Raw genomic sequence first — 27,906 nt, forward strand, 5'->3', positions numbered from 1 at the left:
TATTTTATATTTTAAGCAGAAATTGTTCAAGACAAATCTTTTTCTATTTTTTATTTCTTTATAGAAACATAAGTTTCTAATTTGAAAACAAGCAAACAATTACAGAATGCAAGTTTGCTTACTAATATGCTAATTTTGAGGATGGCAATAAACAGCCTATGCAAACAACTGCCAGAGATTTATTTCATCTCTAAATAAAATTAAAGCTGATACTACTAAGGGAATGCATGGTCAAGATCTAAACACAGTGTGTTCTGTTTAGGTAATAACCCTGGCCAGTGGGAATGTACCACACCACACCATCCACACCCAGCCAGTGGGAAAGCAATTTGATCGAGTGGATGATTTTTTCATTCCCGCTACAACACTCATCATCACCCATATGAGGTAAGTGCTAAGATGAGTGATCAACTTTTAGATTCTCTCTAATTTTGATAGAAAGCCATGGGAAATCATAAAAAATAAAGCCCCAACACATTTCAGTTATGTAACAAGTACACACATAATTGCACATGATTTAGCTTTGTCTCATCTGCTTGATGAACTTTTATTTATCAACATTAGTGATGAATTTCCTGTCATATGTTTCCTTTTTGTGTGTGTGTGAGGAAGATCAGCCCTGAGCTAACATCCATGCCAATCCTCCTTGTTTTTGCTGAGGAAGACTGGCCCTGGGCTAACATCTGTGCCTATCTTCCTCCACTTTATATGAGATGCTGCCACAGCATGGCCTGACAATCCATGCCTTGGTGTGCGCCCGGGATCTGAACCCAGGCCGCCAGCAGCAGAGCACGCACACTCACACTTAACCGCTGCGCCACGGGGCCGGACCCCATATGTTTCTTTTTATGCTGAATAGAGAAGTGAATTTATAAAGACACAGTTGCATTTTTTAATCAATTTTACAGTTAGTATTTTTCTAAATTGTCATTAGGGTCTTCTTCCTAGGCTTTTGCAAAATGCTGACATTTGAACTTGGCCTGATGAAAGAGCGACTCTCACAAAAATCTATTCATTATATTATAATAACATTCTTGTATCATTTTTGCCCAAATCGAAATCAATGTAAAATTGTATTAGGAAGTATACTAAGTTGAAATGATGTGTTTGAGGTCTACACTTCACTTGTTTGAGAAAACATGTTGGCGTGTTCTATTTCTCTATGCATTTACAAGAGGTGAAAAAGTAACAACTTCTAATGACATCATCCAGAGTTTCATAGAAGTGGTTTAAATGCTTAAAAGGGGAGACTTTGAATATATCACGATTTCTAGTATTATGCATCTTGATAATTTATTGAAAAAATTTTAAAGTATTGCTTAGCAATGTTAGTGAATCAGAACCAAACTGATATTTTGTTCTGTTTCTCAAGTGAATTCTGATAAGGGAGAACTGCTCCAAATCTGTTATAGAAGCCATTATTTGATTCTTTTGTATATTTGTTTCCCTTGTATTAAAATGCAAATTATCTCATCTAAAAGTTGGAGTTATAAGAATTCTGAAAGAGTGCAAAATTCAACTTTCAAAAATAAAGAGGGATTAATAAATCAGAATTGTGACTCAAGACATCATAGACAAACCGTTCTTTGCGCAGCCAAGTATGTGTTTCAGAGTTTAATATATTTGTCAAGCAATTGACCCTTATTTTCAAAATGCCTATTCTGTGCTCAGCAATAAAATGATTAAAAAGCATAATATCCTGACACAATTATTACATGTGTTTACAGAAAATAAGTATAACTTATTGAAAATGCAGCATATTTGAAGAGTATTTGCATCAAAGTAGTAATATTTAGGTCTGACTACAAGCACTATAATAGTTTGGAGACTAAAAAATCAGCATGTGAACTGAAAATGGTACCATTTGAGATTATACCTAAAAAATATACAATGTTTTTATATTTATTTGATGAGGATAAAATTTCACTTAATTGGTGTTGAGTGTCACGATTAATAAATATACCTTGGTTATTTTCAAGTTGTTGATAAATTATTACTAATCAATAATTTAATATCGTAACACTTGCTTTTATTTATTCCATTCTCCTGTTCCCTTTTACTGTATTTAATATACTATTATCAATTTTGCTTATTTTAAAAAATACACTATTAATACAATTATTTGGGGCAAAATTCCCATGTCCATGACACTAATAGGGCTAGTACTGTATAGTTTTGGGTATTTCTGTTCCCCTACAAGTAAACTACATAATTATGGTCAAATAGCTACCCTGGGCAGGAGTTTAACTTTGTCTGGATGCAGTAAGTGCTATGTGTAATTCTTTGTATGTATAATTGATATACTGTCAGAACACAGCATTTCTTTAAGGTCTAAATGATTACCACATAGCTGGAGTTGGAGCTGATAATAACTAGAAGGACATCCAAATAATGTGAACATGTATAAGGCAACATTTTATTTCAGTTATTTCTATATATTGTGAGAAACACTGATAGGTACGCTTGAGGATATTTTTAAATGTCTTTGTTCCTTTTAGGGATAGTGAAATGCATGGGTGTTTTGCCAATGCTTATAAGAATACTAAATTAGATTATAGCAATCCTACTTGCATATAGAATCCCATTTTAATGAACATGAACAATCATCAAATTTCCTATTGCATTTTAAAGTGATTATTCCTATTACTAAAGTTAAGAGTAAGAGTAAAAATTAGCATGCATTTCCAAAAACAAGCTGTTAAATATGTAAAGTGTTTTTAACATAAAGAGGATTTATTCCACATCAGGAAAATCTGAGGGATAGAAACGTTTTCTCCCCCTACCAATTTCATGTAACGTATTTTTCTAACCAAATTTGGCATATGTTTAAATATGTGCTGCTGAGATTGATCTTTTTGTGAATTGTGTTTTTCAGAATTGAGACTATTTTCTGACTGTTGTGCTTGGTATATATTTTCAGGCCAGGCAGGTCAGACGCCTAATATGTATTTAATTAATATAAGTTTTTTTTGCCCGATACCCCTCATCACATTAATCTGCTTTTCTCTCAGATTGCTACACTCTCATTTCACATAATTTATATCTCCAATGTCTGAAATCTCCCAGACAAGTGGCGGGATGTTATATCCTTAGTGCCTAAAAACCGGCAGGCACTTAATTCATGTTTCTCATGGGAATGGAAATAAAGAAGGAAGAAAGTGCTACACTCTTTCCTAAACCAGACTGTATAGTATTGAGGGAAGAACTGTATTTCTTATGAACTGGATTTCTCAGCATCCAACGCAATATCCAACATGCCACAAGTACCGCATCAAGAACACGTGAACTGTGTGGAAGCAGTAAATAGCTGTAATAAGAACTTACATCTCCTGTCAGACAGATGTAAGCCTGAATGTCCCAGCAACACCATTTGCCATTGACCATTGTGAGTTTAGCCAGCTTACTTCGTATCTTTCTAAGGATTGGAATAAAATAATGTTTGAATATTAAGTTGCCCGTAATAGTTGTTGCCCAGACTACTGTGGGGGAAGAGGGAGAATCCCCCTCTGCCCTTTCCCTTAAGGTTCTTCTGGCTGGCCAAATAATTAACAAGACAGGTTAGCAGGAGAAAATAATACCAAGTTTAATAACATGTATACATGGGAGAAACCAGGGACACTGCGTTTCTTAACACAATAGCAGAGATTCTCGTCTTAAATACCATGTTCAGCCAATGACAAAGGAGGATGTTGGGGGTTGGGGGGAGTCAGTTACAGGAGCTTACCACTAAAGCACAGTAAACAAGAGTAAGGTTATTATGCAGATTTAAGGCCTCACCTTCCACATTGATAAGTCTCTAGAAATGAGGCCATCCCCCGCGCTTCCCAATACAGAGAGGGAGATACCTTTACAAATGGAGATTTCCCTTATAAATGTAAATGTTTGTCTGGCAGCTCCTTGCAGGGCCATCCAGAGAATGTGGCCAGAGAGACATAAGATGGGCTTGTTGAGGCCTTTTCTATTGTAACATCTATTTTACATTATATTACAGCCATCAGATAGAAGATCTGTTCCAGGAAGGAGTTACTATGTCAAATTCTTTAGGCAGGTAGTGGGGGAGGTCAAATGTCCATCAGAGAAAACAATCAAGGGAAAGAGATATATTTCAGAGTGGCCAAATCTTGATCTCCCACACTACTCATAATCTACACTGGTGCAGGGGCTCCCCTGCGATTAGTTACAATTTTGCTAAAAGTCTCTGTGTTTCCCTGTTGGTTTCTTCTCATTTTCTTTTCTTCTTTTTTAAATTTTTTCTGTGTCTGTAATTCTCAGGCTTGTTTAGTATGTAAATTGAATCAAGACTGAGGAATTTAAGAGAATCAAAATTACTTTATAAATCTATATTAAAAGATAAACTTATAGGTTCAAAAAACTAATCAATCTTCACAAAATGTGGGAAGTTGTTCACTTTTTAAGATAATGTGAAATTCTTAGCACTTTAAAAATTTTTGAGAGCCTAATTTAGGTCTCTTTTTGAATGACTTGAGGAATTTGAATTTCAATAAACTAATTTCCATTTAAAAAACATCAGAGAATGAGGGCCATCCACTCATTCAGCTCCTCAGCTGAATTCCATCCCATTCCCTGAGCGACACAGACTAAGCCACATAACAATTTTCCTGTTTTATCCTATAGAGTAAGAGCTTGTTAGTGAAAATATCCCTTTTTGGTTTTATTTATACTTTCCTTCTCCATAGAAATCAGATTACCTAAACCCTAGGCTGTGCTAGATCACATTACGTTTGATCTAAATCAGAATGGTCTTTAAACTGCTGAGTTCTGGTTACTGGACCAAGCTTGTGTCCGTGCCTTCCTCTTTCTTGAATATGCGGGCTTGTCCAGGAGATGATGCAGAAAAACTCTGGACTAGCGTGGAAACATTTTTTAAGACATGCACATGTGAGCCTCAATGGTGAATACAGTTTGCTGGAAGACAAGAGAGGATGTATTACAGGTCTGTCTCCCCAATAGTTCCTACTATTTGCTGACCTTCTGAAAAGGACTGACTAGATACTTATGGACTAAAAGTTCATTTTTAAAAGGTTAATAAAACTCTATACTAGATATTTTTAATACACCCGAGTGTGAGATAGTTAATCCCTTCCCCCATTATTTAACGAAAATTTAAATTACTTAAAATTTAGTTAATAGCATAGATGATTTTATGCTTATTGAAATATATTAATTTAAATCACTCTATAATTCTATGCCTTTTTATTTTTAAGTAAGAATAAAAAATATTTCTTATGTTCTGTTAATTTTCACAAAAATAGTTCCATTGAATATTTAATAAATGATGTATTTTTCAGATTAGTAACTCATGGCAATGTATATTAACTGGACACTCATTTTTCAGACTTGCAGTTAATAGAGAATTTTCTTAAAACCTTAAACTTCAGCAAGTAATTAATAAATCATGAATCACAATTCTAAAGTTGAGGAGATTATGTAGTGGAAAAGGAGTGTGTTTTGTAATGACATGAGAAATATAAATTTTTTATATGAAGAATTTCAATATTGGTTTTTATCTTTTTCTATATACAAAAATATCCAGATAGGTAAAATAAAAAAAAAAAAACTGTTAAAAATGAAAACGCATATATAATTCTCAGAAGAATCAATTATGTCTACTTAATGTTATTAAAAATTGAAATGATAATTTATTATCTTTTTTAATAAAAAGTGCTCTGCAAATATAAAGCAAAAACTTTCATTATTCTACTCATAATTTGTATCCAAAGAACAAATGATATTGTAATATCATTATATGTAAATAGATCTATTTGAATAGTATCATAGTTCTACTTTTCTTAAATATTTTATGATATGGCTAATACATGGGGGATTTAGTGGTTTTATTATCAATTTTTTTTTTTTTCCTGAGGAAGATTCACCCTGAGCTAACATCTGTGCCAATCTTCCTCTATTTTGTATGTGGGTCGCTGCCACAGCCTAGCTGCCAACAAGTGGTGTATGTCCACGCCCGGTTATACAAGCTGGGTCGCCAAAGTGGAGTGTGCCAAACTTAACCACTAGGCTATGAGGCCAGCCCCTGTTATCAATTTTTTGAAATTAGCCAGATATTAAAAAGTAACTGAAAAAATAAGTTTATTTTTTTTAGAAGCAGTTTTTACAGTGGTTGTGTTAAACTTCAAAGCAACCATATCTCACAGAGAATGAGCATTTATGTTATTGATTGTGTTTTATTTGTGGTACCATTATGAAAAGAGAAAAATTTAAATGTTGATTTCTAGTTGTGATATGTGCAAAGATTGCAACTTACTGTGCTTTAAAGTTTTCATTGAATAAAGTAATACCTTTGATACAATTTAAACCAGGTGCCACTTGATGAAAAAAGATGTATTTACAGCCTGACCATTGTAACACCTGCAAATCATGCCTCTTCCAACTCTTGTCCCCTCTCAAGTTAGAGTGCAACTAGAGACAAGTTTAATCCCGTCTAGTTCAAGCCCGCCAATGTCAATTGGCACAGAGGACACTTACAGTGAATATGAGAAGGAAGCTATTTCCGATTTATGTACTACTCCAGGACTAGTCCTATAAGTTGAAAGGGAAGATTGCAACTTAGATGATGCTATTTGAGATGCTTTGAAAGGCTTGCCTAACCTTGAAATCATCATTTGGTCATATTGCCTAGAATTTCAAACTACTTCTCCTGTTTCTTTGGGTTATATTTTTCTAGAAATCTCCCTATAAGTGCTCCTGTTCTTGAAAGGAAAATGGAGCAGTTGGGAAATCGACGTTTTTATTATCATCATGTTTCTTTATAGGCTGATTGGTTGATTATACAATGTCTTAAAATTAATGTTTGTACTTGCGAGGGTGTGTGTGTGTGTATTTCAATCAAGGATTACATGTTAAGCAATAAGATGATTAGAGTATATCTGTAAATTACAGTGATAGGGAGACCTTGAAAGTGGTAGGCATTTATATAAAAACCTGAAAATGCCAGTTCCCACACTTTTCTCCTCCTCTGGGCTTGACCTGCTAAAGAAAAGAAACAAACATATAATGTTGCAAAAGTTTCCTTGTAACGCTCCTCCCTTTCCCAACACATACCCCAAGATGATACAGGTTTCGAATAAATATTTCAGATTGAATATTTCAGGAATTCCACAGAAAGTGGACCACAGCATTACTCTTCAATTTGGGTAGGTGGGAAAGGACGAAAGTAGCTGGCAGGCGTTCGTTTAATCCTCAAAAGTGGAATGAGCGCTCAGAGTCTAATGTAAGAGTGCTTGCAGTCAGGGGCTAAGGGCTGATCCTGTTTCCCATCAGTCATAATCCCTGCACAGCCAATGGCTATGGCTCCCTTGCAAGAGATGAAGAAAACTGAAATAACAAGTAGCAGGCCCCATTCTGGCAGTCTGGAGAGAGGTCTGCAGCACTCCTTTCCCGTTGTAAATTACAGCAAGGAAATGATTAAGAAGGGATTGAGTTTGATATATGTTTCCTTAAAGCTTCTCCAAGGGAAAAATAAACATTCTGTGAAAGTGAAAGTTAAAGTATATCATTCTCTTCCATATTTTATCAAATCTGTTAAAGCAAAGTTATATATACGGCTAGCCATAGATCAAGACAACTCTACACTTGTGACTTGATTCATGGACAGGCCAGGTGTATGGAGATACAATTTTAGCACTAAAATTGTCTAGTTATATTAAAATACTAGCCTATCAGAAATTGAAAGTATCAGTTGTTTGATGCCTTTCTAAGAAAAATATAGTCTCAGGATGATAAGCAACAATTAAAATTGTTTCCAAAAATGGTTCTTAGATAAAGATCTCACAAAATCATAATTCAGTAAGATTCACTTTTTTTGCTTTATTCACCCTTATTTGCTAATTCTTCCCACAAAGAGAAATAAACTAACAAACAAAAAGAATTTCAAATATCCCAGGGGCCAGAGCTCTTTCTGTCTATATTCTCTCAAATAGTGAATATCTGAAACATTTTTAAATTCTGAAACTATGACCTTCCCTTTCCTCAGTTTCCTGAGCATCTTTATTCTCTCTCTCCACTCCACGCAAACACACACTTGAGATTGTCAGGACCTGCTATCTCATGGGCTCCTTACCTTTTCAGAGCCTAGTTCACTATCTGAAAAACAGAAGACATTCATAAATAGTTTATTACAAAGTCTATACGTATACTTTTATGTATGTGGATGCACACACATATGCAAATCATTGTTGGCAAACCTTCCAGCATTCTTATACGAGTGCAAAGCTTCTTCTACATAAACACTTGATAACTTTCTTCATCTTCTTTCTGAAGAAGTAAACAGATTATACCCTTCAAGCTTTGATCTATAATGCCATTCTTCTCCTTTTTCATTATGGTTACTGGATTTGCTTTTATTTTAAGCAGTATAGTCGACTTTCTTTATCATTTTAGTGCAGCTCACACATAGAGTGTAAAATGCTTAGAGAAAAAATCACTTAGTGCTTGCAGCCCAGTGTTGTGTGTTCAGTTTGTTGTCTGTATTATTTCTTGAGGCAGAGAACCCTGTCTGCTTCCTGACTTGGCCCTGTATTGACAGGGCGTAGCTCTATCTGAGCCTTGTAAGAAAAGAGCCTATCACCCAACGTGGATGAATCGAATAGGCCCCCACCTCTTTGTACAGAATGGTCACTTAGTCAGATTAGCAGCCTGCATTAGCTATGTAATATTTTTGTCTTATGGGGAAACAAGATTAGATTTAAAGAGCAACCTATATTTAAAATATGGAGATTTCATTATTTTAAAAAAGGAGAAGTGATGTACAGGTATTATTAGTAGACTCCAAGCTCCAGGATTTAATAAAGCCTCTAAATAGATTCATTCTACAGCATTTTTTACTGAAGAAATCAATGGAGCACTAATAACATGTAATTTAGAAACACTCTACATTGCAGATCTGCCTCTTCAGTTTTATTATGCAAAGTAAAATAGCTCTTGCTTCTTCTTTCAGAGGTCCTTATGCTAACTCATCAAAGTGTTCAGTAAGACACAGGGCTATCCATTTGATAGGACCCAGTATTCTCCTTAGGAGACAGCTGTGGTATATTTATAGCAAATTTCTAGGTTTTCTTTTCCTTCATCAAATATGATTTGTGTTTTGCTGGAAATGGTAAATCATACTTATTTTACCCTAAACGAGTAAATGATATGAATGCATAAATCATTTGGCTTTCTTTGCTTAGTAGTGAAAACAAACTCAGATAACAATTAAGACGGATAAAGAAATATATCATAAGTTCTGATACAATGCAATACATCTTAAGAGAGAGGTAGAGCTCATTCTGAGAACTTAAGCAATTTCTTACATGAATTTAATGTGCACATTGCATGTTCTATTTCATATGTATGTTTAATAGATTAGACTGCCGTATTCTGAATCAAGCATGTAAGGCATTAACTAGTTTTCATAAAACATGTATACAAAAAGAATAATGTATATTGAGATTTCTAGTTCTTTCTATCTTTCAGTTGATATATTATTTTTCTGTTGAAGAAGATGATATATTTTACCATAGCATCTTCTTTTATGAATTCATAAATTTTTCTTGATGTGATATTTTATTAATATGCTAAAACTTTAAATACAAGTATAACATAACAAATCTCTCTTTTGAATGAAGGACTCCTACTGTGGCTCAACAGAGCAATACTATTAAATATATAATTTTATTTTTGAAAGCATGTGCAAAAATTAATGATTAGTCAATATAATATTTTGGAAATGTTCTGTGAAAGTGTTTAAATACTTATTTTATATATACATCAATTTTCAATTTTGTTTGACCATAAAAGCAAAGTTAATTTAAATGTAAAATTAGGGGTTGTAGTAGGAGATGTCTTTAGATGGACAACATTGGTGGCACTGATACTAAATATCTTTACAATGATTTGAGGCCGTAAAAACTATTCACTGTGAATCAACCTGAGTTAATATTTTGTACCATTTTAATTTAGTTGTAAATCTGTAGATGTAGCCTCGCTATAGCTATCCATGAAGGAAAAAGAAATTGGTTATTGCGAGTCAGTCAAAGAATATTTAGACAAATGCAATTTTTTTCATTTAAATTAAATTAAGAATGTTCACTTGTTAACATTTAATGGTTATGTTACAGTGTTTGATCTCTTGCTTCTCTTACTGAAAAAGAAATCATGCACCAAAATGTCAGTTTTAAAGCTAAGATTTTGTTCAAGCAATACCAAAGTACATGAAAAGGATGTCAGAGAGCCTTATAAATTAACTGTTAACAGAGAAACTCAACAAATTAGTAGATATGTGGAGAAACTGTCTATTAAGTCTAATTTGTCATAAGTCATGAATAGAAACCCTCAACATAACCACATGAGTGTATTGAGAACTTTAGGCAACAAACATCAGACTGCCAGGGTTTTATCCTTTGGTTTATGTACCAGTATGGTGTAGGGTGTACACACCTCACAAAACGAATCAAAATACATAGACAGCTTCAGGGAAAATAAAAATGACAATTACCTTAATTGACCCTTAAAACTGCTTGTTGGGTTAGTTATACTTAAAACCTCCTCTGTATTTGTTTAGACCGAGGCTAGTTGAATCTTTTTCTATACTAATAGAAACTCTTCCTTTCTTCTTTTTTTTTTTTTAATGTGAGAGGTGTAGGGATAATGAAATATTTGTAGGGGTTTTTCTATATTGACAACTGATTTTCAACAAAAACAGTACAAAATTACAGTAATTCATTTTTTGCCATAATGTAGAAGCTTATTTTTATGCTTACATAATTTTGGATACATAAATATAGCTTATAGATTCTTTTTAAAAAGAGAATCAGGGTTTGCATATGCTATGAAAGTAGTGGCTGATTTATTTTTACTAAGCCAAGAAAATTCTAAAATAACCTATATTTTTTCCCTATTAATATAAATCAGATTATTTATCAATTTTGAGTGACAGGAAGCCTTGCGTATGTTGTTAATTAAAGTACATGTTTAAATTCGGTTTAAAAACTGTTGTATTAATATCAAATATATAGAGTACGTTGAACTTCGGAAGAATTTCTTATTTAAAAACACGACAAAATTCATTTAATTAATACATGAAAATAATTTGAAAACAAATTAGTTTATATAGGAAGATGATGTAAAGAAATATTTTTAATAGATCATAGATGCACGTACCTTTATACTGGCTAAACTTGCCTTCCTGATTTCTTGCTTAGAGGCTAAATTTGCTTGGTAGGTTTAACATCAAAAACCTCTACCTTCATTCAAGTTATTATTCACACTGGGAAATAACGGAATCTAATTCAAAAAGATTTTGTTGGACACAAATGACTTTTCTAACAATAGAAGTAGAGTAGAATAGAAATCATTTGGCAATAGTCATTTGGGATGTACATTATTATGATAATTTCATATTATATATATTTTGTGAATTTTTAAAAGATATATTATTTGGGTATCATAATCAGAGCCCTTACAAAAAGAGAGGTTACGTTAATCTATTTATTGCATTTTTCACTTCCTGCATCTGACCTGTACCCTGCCAATATAAAATTAAGATACGTTAATAATGCTTTTGATACTTCTACCATTTATCTAATTTTAAATTGATCCATTTACCATCTTTTCATATTTTAAAATACTTGAAAACACTTTCTGGACTACCATAATATTAGGTTTACAGAAGGGAGATAAATTATATTTATTCTTCTGATTCATAAAGTCATTATTAAAATTTCAAATTCATTAGGGAAACATTTTTCATTATTGTATTTATACAAATGAAACATAAACAATAACATTAAATTTTTATTGTACATCTATAATGTAAATAATTTAAAGAGATTCACTTTTTTTATTATGATAAACTGAGAATGATTTTCTAAGTCATGCACAGAAATAAATCAAGAATTTGAATTTTAGCAAGAAATAAATGAATGACAATGTTAAGGAAAAGTGGACCAGGTATATGAGAAATTTACTGGAAATACAGGCAATATACTACCATTTATTCACATTGTTTAACAGGGTTTCATTAGTAATTTCTAACTTCTTGTCACCAATTAAAGTGATTCTCTATGATTTTCTTATTTTAATATTGAAGCTAAAGCATGAGTTTATAAAGTCAAGTCTACTATAACTGAGTTTACAGTAATGTTTACATGCTTTCAGGTTGTATTGCTTAGTTGTAGTTTTTGTTCTTATTCCTACGGTTGTTGTATAATATGTTAATAGTAATTAAAAAACATTGAGCATTTACTTTATGCCAAACGCTGAGCTAAGAATTTTTAATGCACTGCCTCATTTAAACCTAGCAGTGACATAAATTTTTATCCCTATCCTACATATGGTGAATCACTTTAATAAGTGTTGGAACCAGCTATAAACTTAGTTCTGTCTAAATTCAGTGTCTTAGCACTTAATACATTACAGTAATCAAGTCCTTTTTTAGCTTTCAGGGTAAAACCTAATGACTGATGCCCTCTGCAAATTATCCTAAGCTCACTTTTAAAACATTCCCTCCTCTTGCTTTTATGTATCTCTGCTAAAACAAAACTTGACTCTTCACAATAGACCTACACCATATTTTCTTGCTTGTCTGCATTGATTTGCAGAATGCCTTGTTTCTTCATTGTCTGCCTGATAAACCCTTGAAGACTTGTCTCAAAGCCACCATTTATAAAATTTGTTATAATTTCCCTAATTGGAGTCCCCTTGGCATTTTGAATTTTTATTATTTCTCATTTGTAGTTGAGACTCACGCTGACTTAGATTGGAAACTAGCTCTTCAGCTCCTTTAGGACCTGTAACACAGTATTTAATATCACTTATATCAGCTTAATTTTTCTCTTCCAAAAGTAAATGATTTTAGAAGGGACAGAGAAAAAATACAGTGTGGTGTCTACAATCCCTGCAGATCCTGCTGTAATTTTTTGCTGTCTGCTTATGTCTAACTTCATAATGTCTATTTATTAATCTGCTCCTCTCCAGTTTCACAGACACAGCCCTAAGCTGAGCTCTCTTACTTCTCATCTTGCTAACGCAATTAACTCTTTACTGTTCTCATTTTCTCCATACTTCAATTCACCAGAAAACCATTAGATTCTTCTTCCTAACTTTATAGCTATGGTGATACAATCCTGCATTGGAAAGGGGGAAGAAAAAAAACTTAATATATTTCTTATTGCACATAGATTAAGTCCAAAGTACATTGAACCCACCTCCTTTAGTAGCCTTAACTCCTAAAACTGATCTGTCCACATCCTGTGGTCCAGCCAACGTGAACCTGAGTAGCCCCTATACTTTCCTGTTTCCACTTAACTATTTGTTTTGTCTAACGTGCTCTTTCTGATTCTGATTTAGATCCTCTTAATTTATATCAATATCCTGGCCAAACTCAAATGCACTTTAATTCATGCAACTTTTTCAATTCCTCTGTCATTTATGAGAGCACTTCCCTCAGAATTTACTTCTTATTAAGGGCATTCAACCTCACATCAGTTGTCAGTATATTTCATTTATTTATTCACTACTGTTGTATTAAGCATCAACTATTCACGTCAGACACCATTCCAGGTTCCAATAGGATTGAATACAAATTTTGTCTTATTTTCCTATAGTGTGATATAAATATCATTATAGTTAATAAAACTTAAAAAAAGGACTTTTTAAAAAGAACTCAAACTTTGGAACTGTAAGGATATAGATTCATATCCAGATTCTACCACTTACTACAGTGTGATTCTAAGGAAATTAAACTGTGTAATTTAAATTTAAAAATTTGTCTGCTAGGGATTAACCCTGCCCTCTTCTTGGGTCCATATCTTTTGCATAAGTTTTTCACTTACTAACTGAGGAAGTGGAGCACGTGGCAGAGGCATAGACAAATAAGTCCCTGAATTCTCTCTGGCCACAATAATTAGTTCAGACATGAGCATTGAACCCACTCGGACCCCATATGTTGCAATGAGCATTTTGATGGGACTTTTTGGAAAGAGACTTCTGCTTTCTGTGCATGCTGGTCTAGACAATCTAGAACTATAGCAGTTACCTTCACTTCGCATGAACCCTAGATCTGAAATCAAGACAGAAGCTAGTAGACCCAATAGATTAAGAAAAAAATGAGTTGTGGTTACATTACTGTAGACCAAATTTCAGCTATGATTGAACTGGCTCTAGAATTTCCATCTGTATGAGCCCCCAAATTCCTTTTGGTTTAAAAAAGTTTGGATTGGATATCCTATTATTTACAAGTGAAAGAGTCTAAGATTAAGTTTCTCTATGTCTAAAATATGCATATTACCCACTTCACACTATTTTGAGTTGATTGCAGGATCTTGTGCAGTTCCTGGCGCACAGTAGGTGATTAACAAATGCTATTTTCTTTTTCCTGTGGGATGATGAACTTTTAGTCACAGTATCTCCTATAGTAGTCATACTAATTAGCATTCAGTAAATATTTGTTGGGGCCGGGCTGGTGGCCTAGTCGTTAAGTTCGAGGGTTCCGCTTCAGAGACCCAGGGTCCATGGGTTTGGATCCTGGGCATGGATCTACACTTCACTCATCAAGCCACACTGTGGTGGCATCCCACATACAAAAAATAGAAGAAGATTGGCACAGATGTTAGCTCAGGGCCAATCTTCCTCACCAAAAAAAAAAAAAGAAATAGTGGACTTAGTAATATTTCTCTGAATATCTGACATGGCGATTCTGCATAAAAGAAAAAAAGTACAGTGAGCTAAGTCCCAGTTTGTAGCTTACTGAAAACTTCTCCATGGCTTTAGGTGCTGTGAAGACAGGGGGTTGCCACTTATCAACCACTTGCGTCACATCATATGGAGACAGCACTGTTTGAAGATATTTGGTTCACTTGAGTCAGCTCAAGAGTAACACCAAACCTATAGGAATGCCATTTGTAGAGGTTTTCTCAGAGTCCCTTAAATTACAACAGTTATAGATGGGGCCATTTGTTTATTCAATCTAGGCATCTATCTCTACGGCTTGCACAAATCCACATTTTCTCTAAGTGCTAAGAAGAGAAAACTCACTAGGACTTTCCTCAAAGGGAAACTTCTGATTTCATTTAGGATTTGACTGAAACTTGTGATTGAACAAAACCTTGAACCCTAGGAATATTATAATTCTTCTAGGATTTAGAGAATCTATTGTTTTTCCTCAGGTAGATTTCGTTATAATCTCCTAGATTGTTTGAGATTTATGGATTCACGCAATTCTGAAAATGCTCTAGAAACATTTACTCAGTGAATTTTTTTTCTGGTTCAAAGCAATGTATTTTGGCATGGATAATTCATTAGGCTTCTCAGTTTTAATTTGGTATCAACCTAGTTTAGAGCAATGTTGTATAACTGGTGAGGTTTATAAGTAAGTTATAACCCTACCGACTCCATGGCTAATATTTCTCCAAAGAGTGTAATGCTTTTTTTAAAGGGAATTTATCAAATTGTAACACAGTGAAGAACAATATCATCTGCAGTTGACATTCAGTATATATAATAACTTATAAAGCTCAAGAAGCCTTGTATATTTATTCATTTTAATATGGGTGCTGTAGAGAAAGCACATCATACTCTTTAGCAAACAAGATATAGGAAGAGGTTCAAAACCAAGGATAGTTTTTTTCGCCAGTCATGAGCACTGATGATCCACACAATTCCTGTGGTTAGCTCTGTTGAGAGCCTTATCTCTGGCCAGAAATATTTAGAGAAAAAATAAAGATGACACAGAAGAATTCTACATACATATCTGTCAAATGGAATACTGGAGAATTCTTTAAAATGTCAGTATCAAAGTGATCAAATGGTAAACTTGCCTGCTTATTACCTAATGAGCATCAGGTAGGTAATTGTTTGAATATTCTCAAAACTTATTACTCAGTTTACTAGAAACATCAGTATGTACTGAAAACAAATTAATAAGGAATCTCTACAAGTATTTCTATTATGATCAGTATGTGCTGCTGTAGACATCAATCCTATAGAGTAATTCATCTCAGATCCTTTGAAGAAAAACACTATTAGTTGTTGAAATCACAGCCATGATAGAGACTTTTATTTCCTCAAGGCTGAAAGGAAAATGTGGTAACAACAAGCATCTCTAAAATAAGAAGTCATTGAGATGTGATATCTGGCAGGTCCAGGGGCAGGTCAGTGTTGTGAACAGAAGGAAGAAATCACCAGCATAGCAGATGTTCATTAGGAAACTCGGAACAGCATGAGGAAAACAAGACAGAACCCCTTTCTGTTGGAAAATGAGGTTGTCAGAGACTTTCTGTAGGTGTAGGAGGAAAGAAAATAAACACTTGATCAACAAGTCCAGATATATGATTACTTTCATTGTTTTCTCTGCAAAAAAATGAATAGAACAAAGATCTGTATGTTGGTGAATTCGTTATATGTTCAATGATGACATGTTCATTTTCAGTGCCTCCTACGGAACAGTATGACTATTCTTTTTTCTGCTTAAAAAGGAAAAATAAAATCAAAAGTAGCCTTGTCATTGTGAGGTAACCTGAAAAGTTACTTCTTCTTCTCAGTGACTCTAATCTTAGCAGATATTGTATTGTTCGACATTATCTTTTTCTATCAGGACCTGCAGCTTCTGAAAATGGCAATAATCTATCTTCAATCACTTACAGAAAATATGCCAGACCATGACATGAGTAAATGCTCAGAGCCAACTCACTTGGCCATTACTTAGAGAACTTCCCTGATGTAATCCTTAGACACACAAAAGGAGATTTCTACAACTTGGTGCATGTATTACTTAATTTTTAAGTAATACAAATTTGAAGGTGTCAATTGGTTTCAGATCACCCTGTATGTACATATATTTTACGTATGCACATATGTGTGTTTTAAATAATCAGGGCTTGTATCAAGCAAGTGTACACCACAGTGTCATGCATTCGAATTGGTTGGTGCCTGTGACCTGTTGGCTGTCAGATATTTTTACTATCACTTCAGATGTAACTGATCTTTATTAAATGTTTAATCTGTGCAAGGCAATGTTTTATCCTCTGCATGTTTTAACCTATTACTAATTATAACAACCATAGTAGTCCTAGTAGTCACATTTCATGAGTTAAGAAACAGACTCACAGAGAAATTAAATGGCTTACTCAACATCACATGGTTATTAAATTGTAGAGCTGGGATACAAATAGACATAGTCTATTGGTTGGAGCGCTGTGTCTGAGTGTTTTTAAACACCTTGCTCTGCTGATGGTACTCCATACCCCCAACTCACTCACGCCCCCAGCATATATACACACACTTATCTTCGTTTAAAATTTGCCTTTTCTTGGTTTCCCTAGTAACCTTTTGTTTGTTTTGTGGAGAGATGTTGAAACTACTATTTGGTCAGATATATTTCTGAAACTCACTTTATGGGACTTTTTTTTGAGAGATGTCCATTGTTAATGTGCAAAACATAGCATATTACGTTATAGGATGTCAAATCAATTAAATTATATTGATTATAATATGTGATTTATAATAATTGGGTAGTGCTATGTTCTGGTATTTTCAATGCTTAAATTACTTCTGGTAGAAAATAAACATGCTCCTTCCTTATTTTCATCATCATCTAAGGGCTTCCTTCACAGCTGCCAGTGTGTTAAATACTCTGTGATCAACAATATTCGTACTCACTATCAAATATTGCTGACAAAGGCTTACTGGCAAAGGATACAATATATACTTTCATTTCAAGTATGTGATAAAGGAATAACCATAAAATAGATTTTCATTTCTAATCTATTATAACAGAGTAGATTGCTCGTCTCTTTCAAAACATTACTTCATATACGATAATTAAATATTCTGTAAAAAATTCAAGCATCTGGAGTATAGGAGTTCATTCATTACATTAGATCTATCAACTTAATTTTACTTTTGAATCCTTGTTCAGTAATGATATACTTTAATTCAATTCGATTATCTTTTGTTCATTTAGATTTATGAATTGTAGAACTGAAAAATAATCCCTGGTGTTCTTTAGACTTTTATAAACATCTTTTCATGGGACATTGTGAAAATACCATTCTGTAGCTGTCTAAGATGCTAATTGGAAGCCTATTTTTTATTATCAGCAAGAGATAAAAGGGAAATTAAATGGCAACATATGAAAGATTTTAGATAAAATGCTTTTGTTGAATGGTATATTCATTTTCACCATCAATGCATCCAGTGCAATGAGCTGCTCACTTATTTCTAAGTAGCAGTTCTTATTTTCTCTCTGGTACATTACGAACATAAAAGAAAAAAAATTGTAAGTATAGACTTTGGCCTACTTAAAGATAAATGTGAATAACCTCAAATGGCCAGATGGGCTCACATGCAGAGAATCACTTCAGATGCCTCAACATTATCTCACTTTTATACTCAGCTATTTGAGTTAAATTGCCATACATCCACAGACTCTCCTTGCCTTTAATGAAACTCCATTCTCCTTTTTTGCACACGTGCCTGGTATTCTTGTTCTAAATAGCCTTGATGTGTGTGGGGCTGAGGGAGAGAGTTTGCTTTCACCATTTTTGCTCACACTGTCATTTATAGACCGTTTGTCCTCCACCAACATGAGAAAAAAACAAAAGCATCCCCTTTAGAAATGTATAATCCTCCATATCAATTGTATCATTTTCAACTCATCTTAAATGTTTTCTAACATCATCTAAGCCACCCCTTAGCGAAATTACTTATTGAAAATTTCAGTAAGTACCTTCCTCTCCATGCCAAGTCCTGCCAAGTGACTTCTCCTTCCATGTGGACAATGCCTCCACCCTTTCGCTCTCGACTTTCACAAGATCAACTAATGCTATTGATTTTATCACCTAAATGTATTCTAATTTGTTTATTGTCTCTACTACTTATATTGCATTTAGAATGAAGTCATTGCTTCAAATTTGACAATAGTACCCATTATCTTTAAAAGAAATAACAGAATACTTTTTGAGGGATTAAGGCCATTTATGATCTACTTCTTTTCCATTTCTTTTCATCCTCACCAGCTGCTACTTCCTAATATTCATCTTGTGCTTCAGACAAACTGTTCACAGTGCCTCTACTATGCCAGGCTCTCTTATGCTGCAATGTCTCTACTCCTAATCTCCTTTGTTGGGCCTATTCCAGCCCCTCAAAATTGTATTTTCATAGAATTCTATGCAAGTTACTATGATAGCAGAATTCATTTTTCAAAATTATTTGTTCACTTATTTGTCTTCACCATGAGAATAAGGTCCTTAATAACGGAATCATAATCATTGTATTGTTATCCTCAACACATAGTTTATTGCCTGGCACATGGTACAAATTCTGAATGCTCAGTAAGGGAATGATTGAATATATTTAGTAGAAGTTACTTGAAAATGTTTCAAAAACTTTTATCTGCAATCTAGAAACTGTTTAGGAAAAGATTTTGCTTCTCTCTATCTCAAGAAAGAGCTAATAATTCTAATGATTCTGAGTGATTAAAATGTCCCAATTTTTTAACAAGATCAATTTGACCATCTGCAGGTAAACATAGCCATAGATGGAGGGGTTTGATACAGAAATCGTTTGCACATATGTTTTAATGAAGACTGGACCTCAAGTTCTTCATAACCTAGTAAAACAGTTTAATATATAAACATAGTTTAATGCATTATGGTAAGTGCTATAACAGAGGTAGTGTGAAGACATTTCTACTAGAAATGAAACAACCATTTTGGAGAAGTCAGAGAAGATATGGAAGTAGCAGTGATGCATACAATGGGTTTTGAAGAAAGTAAAGCTTGGAACATGAAGATGCTAGCAGATAGTTTGCCCAGGACATTGAACATCAGCTCACTTCTTCTCCAGTAAACACTCAGAAATGTTTACAGTTTCTTACATCAGGCAAGTGGGCAGGCAACAACCAAAATATTCCAAAGAGTTGGAAGAATCTAGAAGGGTATGTAGATCCCTTGAGAATGGAAGAGAGAAACAGAAGAAAGGACTTGTCTAGGTCTTTATTCTATTTTAAGGGTTACCATCAACAGTTGCTTGCTCTAATGGGGACTTCAGGGCTGGTAAAATTTTCCTGCCAACTGGGAGCATTCTATTGTGTCCTCTGCGTGAAATGCTGACCACATACAAAAAGTTCTTAAATCTTTGACCTCCATTAAAAAAATAAACATCTTGGACCGGTCCCCCTGGCCTAATGGTTAAGTCCGGCATGCTCCACTTTGGCGGCCCGGGTTCACAGGTTCGGATCCTAGGCGTGGACCTATACCACTTGTCAGCCATATTGTGGCAGTGACCCACATACAAAATAGAGGAAGAATGACACAGATGTTAGCTGAGGGCTAATCTTCCTCAAAAAAAAAAAGCATCTTTTTGCTTGTGTCTGTTGAAGAATTTCTATTAATCATTGTTACTTTGAGACAACTACAAAAAGTTGTAGGGTAATATCTTGCCAGACAAACAAGGGAGAAATGTGAGGAAATTTATTATAGGTGGAGGAAACAGCATGTGCAAAAGCAGGTGTAAATAAAAAAGCATGGCATGCTTACTTTTATAATCAGAAAATAAAAAACTTAGAAAAACTGTTTTGATTCCTTTGGGAAAGTCCAGTTGTTTGTATGGCAGAGGTATAAAGCATTGAATTCGTTGACCAATTTGAATAGTATTTTTGAGAGTTGCCAAGGGACAGTCTAGTTTTGATTGTTTACTATGAAGACAGAACTTTTGATTAATAATAATTTATTGCTTCTGTTGAAAATTTGTCACATTCGTGATATTGCTATTGTAATCAGACATTATCTTTATGTATAATTTATATACTTGTGTCTTATTCTGGGCTCTTTGAAAAGCAGACACCAAGTAGAGTGCAAGAAATTTATTAGGAGAAACACCTGTGAGAACAAATGAGGCGGCAGCGGGCAAGGCTGGGAGAACTGTCTCACCATGGTGCATGTCTGCACCTGGTGCATGTCTGACCCGGAGTGAAGAAGAATAGTGAAAAAGGAAGTTAGTTTGAGTGAAGCATCTTAGACTCCCATAGAGCCTAAGGAAGATTTAGCAATGCTGTTGGAAATCCTAGAGCCAAAATTCCATTCAAAGAAGCCTCACATCTAGTAGAAATGGGCCTGCTTTACTATCAGTACTATACTCAAGCATTGACTCAGAGAAGCCTGTGGAAAACATAGTCATGTCACAAATGCAGCTATAGATTTCAAGGCACAGCAGGTGAGACCCTTCATCAGTTAAGCTTCCCACAGTAGAAGAACTGATGGTCTTATTCTCATGGCTGACGTACCACGTAACATAGATCCTACAGAAATCAATAGTCATCAAGAGTTTAATAACATTAACTTAATTAAGTTAAATTAAAAGTAACAAAAAATGAGGGGAATACTTTTCTAAAGAAGCATACTGAGATCTGAGCAAAATTTTATAGTTAACTTCTACTGTTGAATATTTAGTATCTAACAAGAATTTTCTAATTTCTAGCTAAACTCTATTTTGTATGTTTACAATGTCTGCATATTTGTGATGCTTGGTTTTCTATAGTAGATAATACATTATTTATATTTTAATCTCAATAATAGATATAGACCATTAAATCACACTAAAATCTATTGTCAGAATCTTGACATAATTTATACTTAACATGGTCTTTAGTAAGGAATATAAGTCCTTTGAAAAACCATTTTTTGTGGAATTCTGAGACAGTTGGCAAACATTTTAAGTGTGGCAGAAACTATTAGGTAACTAATTAAATATTATATAAAATTATTTTCAAGTCCCTCAGAGCTAGAGATCAGAGAAAGTATGGTCATTTTCCTTTTCTTCATAATTAAAATAAAAATATACTTTCTTATATTAGAAGATTTGTGCCCTCAAGCTTGGAGAGGGAAAGAGGTATGTGGTAGAAGTGAATAATTCCTGTGCTAAAAATACCCACCTTCATACCTGCCTACAAGTTTCTGTCTTTTGTTTAAAACCCACATAAATTGTGTCTGTTAGTTTAAAGAATTTTTCCAGATTTTTCCTGTACCATCCGCTAGCTGCATCTATATTGCTCTGTCCATTTCCTATATTCTCAAAGCCAGTTATGATTATGGCTATTGCAGCATTTATCATATTGTATTTTATACCAGAGGTTTTTGTTTATCTTTGCAGTCTCTAGATATTAAGCTTCTTGAGGTAAGGTATTAGAATTTGTTAAATCATTCGCTCAGTGCAGTACCTAACAGACAGAGGTTGCTAAATAAATGTTATTCAAAAAGAATTATATTTCATTCTTTTAATTAACTTAATTTAATTGTATCAAAAAGAATATAGTTAATTAATTTTAGTAAATTTAATCTCTTCATTTAGTGGAGAATATGTAGATACAAAAATGTAGGTTGCACAATGCAAGTAATATTCAGCAAATAGTATAGATCGAGATCCTAGCTAGAAGATGGTACATTTTTTCTTTAAGTATTTTTTCTGGCACTTTTGTTGGTTTAGAATCTGCAATCACTCCTAAATAGTTAACCTCTCTTTTTCTCTATGTATCAATTTAAAAATAAAAAAAAATCTTCCCCATGATAGTTTCAAGCTCTCCTTTTGACCATCTCACTCCTGAGAGAGAAATAGAATAGAATTTTAAGAACAGAAGATCTAATGCAAGCTCTTCAGTAAGTGAGCTGTGTGACTTCAGGTATATCCTTTAATCTCACTGGGTTTCAAGATTTTCATCTGTAAAATGAAGGGATTGACCCAGATCATCTCCAAAGTCCCTCTAGCTCAAAAGCAAACTCCGAGGTCTTAAGATTGCCTCAGACTAGAACATCCAGCGCTGTGCTGTTCTTCTCTCTAACGCCTCGTGGTATTATATAAGAACTACAAAGTGTTAATCATTCTCGCAAAGAAGGCAAACATTCTCTAGAATAGGAAATTCCTGGCCAATGAATAGCTATTAAAATGTAATACATAATCATTCAAAGGTCTGTGATGTCTATGATACAGCTCAATTCACCCCATTGTCAAGTGTAGCCTCAACTGCAAATACATCCTAGACTTAACCTGTTCCAGTGACATTCTGCCAGAACCTGACATATCCCAGAGTCTTTGGATTTGGTATGTGACATACCTTGATATAGGTAGTATCTAAATATGGAAAACTTGATCATTAAATCAAGATAGCAACATTTTATGGTATAAAAAAAATTTCTTTCTCAGCTACAATTTCTCTCTAACTTTAGTGTCTGCCTCTAAAAAAGCTTCCAACATCATGTAACCCTTTTGTAAATTTCTTAAAATTGAAGCTCATTCACAGTGTATATCTGCAAAGATCTAAAGTAGTGTTCTGCCACTTTCTAATTTTGCTTCCAATCTCTACACTTAGAGACTGAATATTTACAAAATCTTATCAGCATACTGAGTCCTAGAGAAAAATAGGAAAGAAGCAAGATTCCCTTTATATAGGAAAAAATGAATAAAGAAATAGAATGGAAAAAAATACAAAAGAAAATCAATAAAATTTTTTAAATATTAGAGAAGGAGCAAAAGAGAGTTATAAGCATTTCTTTAGATAAAGAAAAATGCAAATCTTCTACAGGCACTATTTAAAAAATTCCCTTCTTGCATCTCAAAAAATAAAACCTTAAGTGTAGACTATTTGCTGTTAGGACATTATATCATTCACTGTCATGCGGTATGTCCCGAGGAAGCAGTAAGTAAATATTTTGAATAGATGAACACTCTATTTTCAATGACAAAATAATCATATTAAAACTACTTCAAAAATTACTCTTACTACTTAGACAATCCGATCAATCTTTCAACCTCAGCACAAGCATTATTCCCTCTAGCCCCTTCATCTGATGATGAACAATATAAATACTAGAAAGAATCAAGCCCTGTACACTGCCTTAGGTCACCTTCAAGTTGACTTTGGTTCAGCCGCTAACGTGTCCATGCTTAGGATGTAGGCATCATATCTGCAGAAGAAAGTATTTTCATCATGGCCTATATCTGTCCAATTATCCCAATGACAGAATGCTCATTTAAGCTAATATTTAATGAATTAATTAATTTAAGCTAATATTGAATGAAAAATAGAGTAGAGAGCATTATCCTATTTCAAAAACAGTAGGAAAAAATCCAAACACGTAGAATCAATGAAAGCATTTGGGAGGATTATTCACATTAGGAAACGACAGTTAATTGTTTATTTAGGTAGGCAGTATTTCTGAGACAAAACATGATATACTTCACTAGAAATTATTCTTCACATGATTTTTCAGGAGAATATTTTCAGCAAGTACTTAAAGAATATGATTTTTTTTATTGAGGTAAAATTGGTATGTAACATTACATAAGTTTCAGGTGTACAACATTATAATTCAACATCTATATACACTAGAAAGTGATCACCACCCAAAATCTATTTACTATTCATCACAATACAATTGACTGCTTTCACCCATTTCACCCACCCCCCAACCGCCTCCCCCTCTGGTAACCATCTATCTGTTCTCTGTATCTATGAGTTTGTTTTTGTTTTGTTTGTTTGTTTTGTTTTTTAGATTCCACATATGAGTGAAATCATACAGGGTTTGTCTTTATCTGTCTGACTTATTTCATGTAGTATAATACCCTCAAGGTCCATCCATGTTGCCCAAATGGCAAGATTTCATTCTTTTTATGGTTGAGTAGTATTCTATTGTGTATATATACCATAACATTTTTATTCATTCATCCATAGATGAACACTTAGGTTGTTTCTATATCTTGGTTATTGTAAACAATGATGCAGTGAACATAGAGATGCATATGTCTTTTAAAATTAGTGTTTTTGTATTCACCAGCTAAATATCCAGACATGGAGAAGCTGGATCATATGGTAGTTCTATTCTTAATTTTTTGAGAAACCTCCATACTGTTTTCCATAGTGGCTGCACCAAATTACATTCCCATCAATGGTGTGGGAGGGTTCCCTTTTCTCCACATCCTCTCCAACACTTGTTATTTTGTTTCTTTTTGATAATAGCCATTCTAACAGGTGTATCCCATTGTGGTTTTGATTTGTATTTTCCTACTAATTAGTAATGTTGAACGTTTTTTCATGTGCCTGTTGGTCATCTGCACATCTTTAGAAAAATGTCTATTCAGGTCCTCTGCCCATTTTTTAATCAGGTTGTTTGGTTTTTTGTTGTTGAGTTGCATGAGTTCTTTATGTATTTTGTATATTAATCCCTTCTGGGATATATGATTTGCAAATATCTTCTCCCATTCAGTAGGTTGCCTTTTAATTTTACTGATGGTTTTTTTTGCTGGACAGAAGCTTTTAGTTTGATGTAGTCCCATTTGTTTATTTTGGCTTTTGTTTCCCTTGCCTTTACAAAGATAATGCTAAGACTGATGTCAAGGAGCTTACTGCCTATGTTTTTTGCTAGAAATTTTATGATTTCAGATCTTACATTTATGTCTTTAATTCATTTTGAGATAATTTTTGTGTATGGTGTAGACAGTGGTCTAGTTTCATTCTTTTGCATATGGCTGTCAAGTTTTCCCAACACCGTTTATTGAAGAATCTGTCCTTTCTCCACTGTATGTTCTTAGCTCCATTGTCATAAATTAATGGTCCATATATGTGTGGGTTTAGTTCCAGGTTCTCAATTCTGTTCTATTCATCTGTGTGTTTGTTTTTATGCCAATTCCCTACTGTTTTTATTATTGTAGCTTTGTAGTATAGTTTGAAATTAGGTAGTGTGATACCTCCAGCTTTGTACTTCTTTCTCAAGATTGCTTTGGCTATTCAGGATCTTTTGTGGTTCCATACAAATTTTAGAATTATTTGTTCTACTCCTGTGAAAAATGTCGTTGGAATTTTTATAGGGATTGCATTGAATCTGTAGATTGGTTGCATAGTATGGACATTTTAACAATATTAATTCTTCCAATCCATGAGCAGAGAATGTCTTTCCATTTACTTGTGTTATCTTTACTTTCTTTCATCAATTTCTTATATTTTTCAAAGTACAGGCCTTTCATCTCCTTGGTTAAATTTATTCCTAGGTATTTTCTTATTTTTGATGTAATTGTACATGGGATTGTTTTCTTAATTTCTCTTTCTGTTAGTTCATTATTAGTGTATTGAAATGCCACAGATTTCTGTATATCAATTTTGTACCCTGCTACTTTACTGAATTTATTAGTTCTAACAGATTTTTGGTGGAGTCTTTTGGATTTTCTATGTGTAGTGTCATGTCATCAGCATATAGTGACAGTTTTATTTCTTCCTTTTCAATTGGATGACTTTTCTTTCTTTTTCTCGCCTAATTGCTGTGGTTAGGACTTTCAATACTATGTTGAATAAAAATGGTGATAGGGCATCCTTGTCTTCTTTATGATCTTAGAGGAAAAGCTTTCAGATTTTAACCATTGACTATGACGTTAGCTGCAGGTTTGTCATATATAGCCTTTATTGTGTTTAGGTACATTCCCTCTATACTCACTTTGTTGAGATTTTTTTATCATAAATGGATGTTAAAGTTTGTCCAATGCTTTTTCTGCATTCATTGAGATGATCATAGGATTTTTATTCTTCATTTAGTTAATTTGGCATATCACTTTGGTTGATCTGCAGTTGTTGAACCATCCTTGCATCCCTGGAATAAATTGCCGTTGATCATGGTGTATGATACTTTTAATGTATTGTTTAACTCAGTTTGCTAGTATTTTGGATTTTTGCATCTATGTTCATCAGTGATATTGATGTGTAATTTTCTTCTTTGTTATGTCGTTGTCTGGTTTTTTGTATCAAGGTAATGCCAACCTCATAACATGAGTTTGAAAGTGTTCCCTCCTCTTCAATTTTTCAAAAGAGTTTGAGAAGGATAGGTATTAAATCTTTGAATGTTTGGTAGAATTCAGCAGTGAATCCATCTGGTCCTGGACTATTGTTTGTTGGAAGGTTTTTGATTACTGATTCTACCAGTAATCAGTCTATTCAAATTTTCTATTCTTTCATGATTCAGTCTTGGAAGATTGTATATTTCTAGGCACTTATCCATTTCTTCTAGGTTGCCCAATTTGTTGGCGTATAATTGTTCTTAGTAGTCTCTTATGATCTTTTGTATTTCTGTATTATCAGTTGTAACTTCTCTTTCATTTCTGATTTCTTTATTAGAGCCCTCTCTCTTTTTTGTTTTTGTGAGGATGATTAGCCCTGAGCTAACATCTGATGCCAATCCTCCTCTTTTTGCTGAGGAAGATTGGCCTTAGGCTAACATTCATGCCCATCTTCCTCTACTTTATATGGGATGCCGCCATAGCATGCCTTGACAAGTGGTGCATCGGTGCGCACCCAGGATCCTAAGCCACAAACCCTGGGCTGCTGAAGTGGAGCATGTGCACTTAACTGCTACACCACCAGGCTGCCCCAGATCCCTCTCTCTTTTATTCTTGGTTAGTCTAGCTAAAGGTTTGTCAATTATGTTTCTCTTTTCAAGGAACCAGCTCTTAGTTTCATTGATCTTTGCTGTTATCTTTTTAGTCTCTTTTTTGTTTATTTCCACTATGATCTTTATAATTTCCTTCCTTCTACTGACTTTGGACTTCATTGGTTCTTCTATCTCTGGCTCCTTTAAATGTAAAGTTAGACTGTTTATTTGAAATTTTTCTTGTTTCTTGAGGTAGGCCTGCATTGCTATGAACTTCCCTCTTAGAACCACTTTTGCTGCATCCCAAAGATTTTGGTATGTCATATTTCTGTTTTCATTTGTCTCTAGGCATTTTTTCTTCTTCTTTGATTTTTTCAGTGAGTTCTTCATTTCTTCTTTGTGGTTTTTCCAGTTTCTTGTTGTTATTGATTTCTAGTTTCATGCCACTGTGGTCAGAGAAAATGCTTGATATGATTTTAGTCTTCTT

General features: G+C 33.9%; 1 protein-coding gene across 4 annotated transcripts in view; it reads left to right on the plus strand.

Annotated features, from left to right (window-relative positions):
- FSTL5 (follistatin like 5) overlaps positions 1-27,906 on the plus strand; it is a 732,413-nt gene that overhangs the window by 671,690 nt on the left and 32,817 nt on the right. For all 4 annotated transcript variants that reach the window (XM_087437469.1, XM_087437470.1, XM_087437471.1 and 1 more), the window contains one exon: positions 263-387. In XM_087437469.1, coding sequence (XP_087293595.1) covers positions 263-387 — 125 coding nt within the window. The remainder of the gene's footprint in view (positions 1-262; positions 388-27,906) is intronic.

This window comes from Ceratotherium simum, chromosome 12 (genome assembly GCF_057802395.1).
Source record: "Ceratotherium simum simum isolate JZ-2026a chromosome 12, ASM5780239v1, whole genome shotgun sequence".
In the NCBI taxonomy this organism is placed as follows: domain Eukaryota; kingdom Metazoa; phylum Chordata; class Mammalia; order Perissodactyla; family Rhinocerotidae; genus Ceratotherium; species Ceratotherium simum.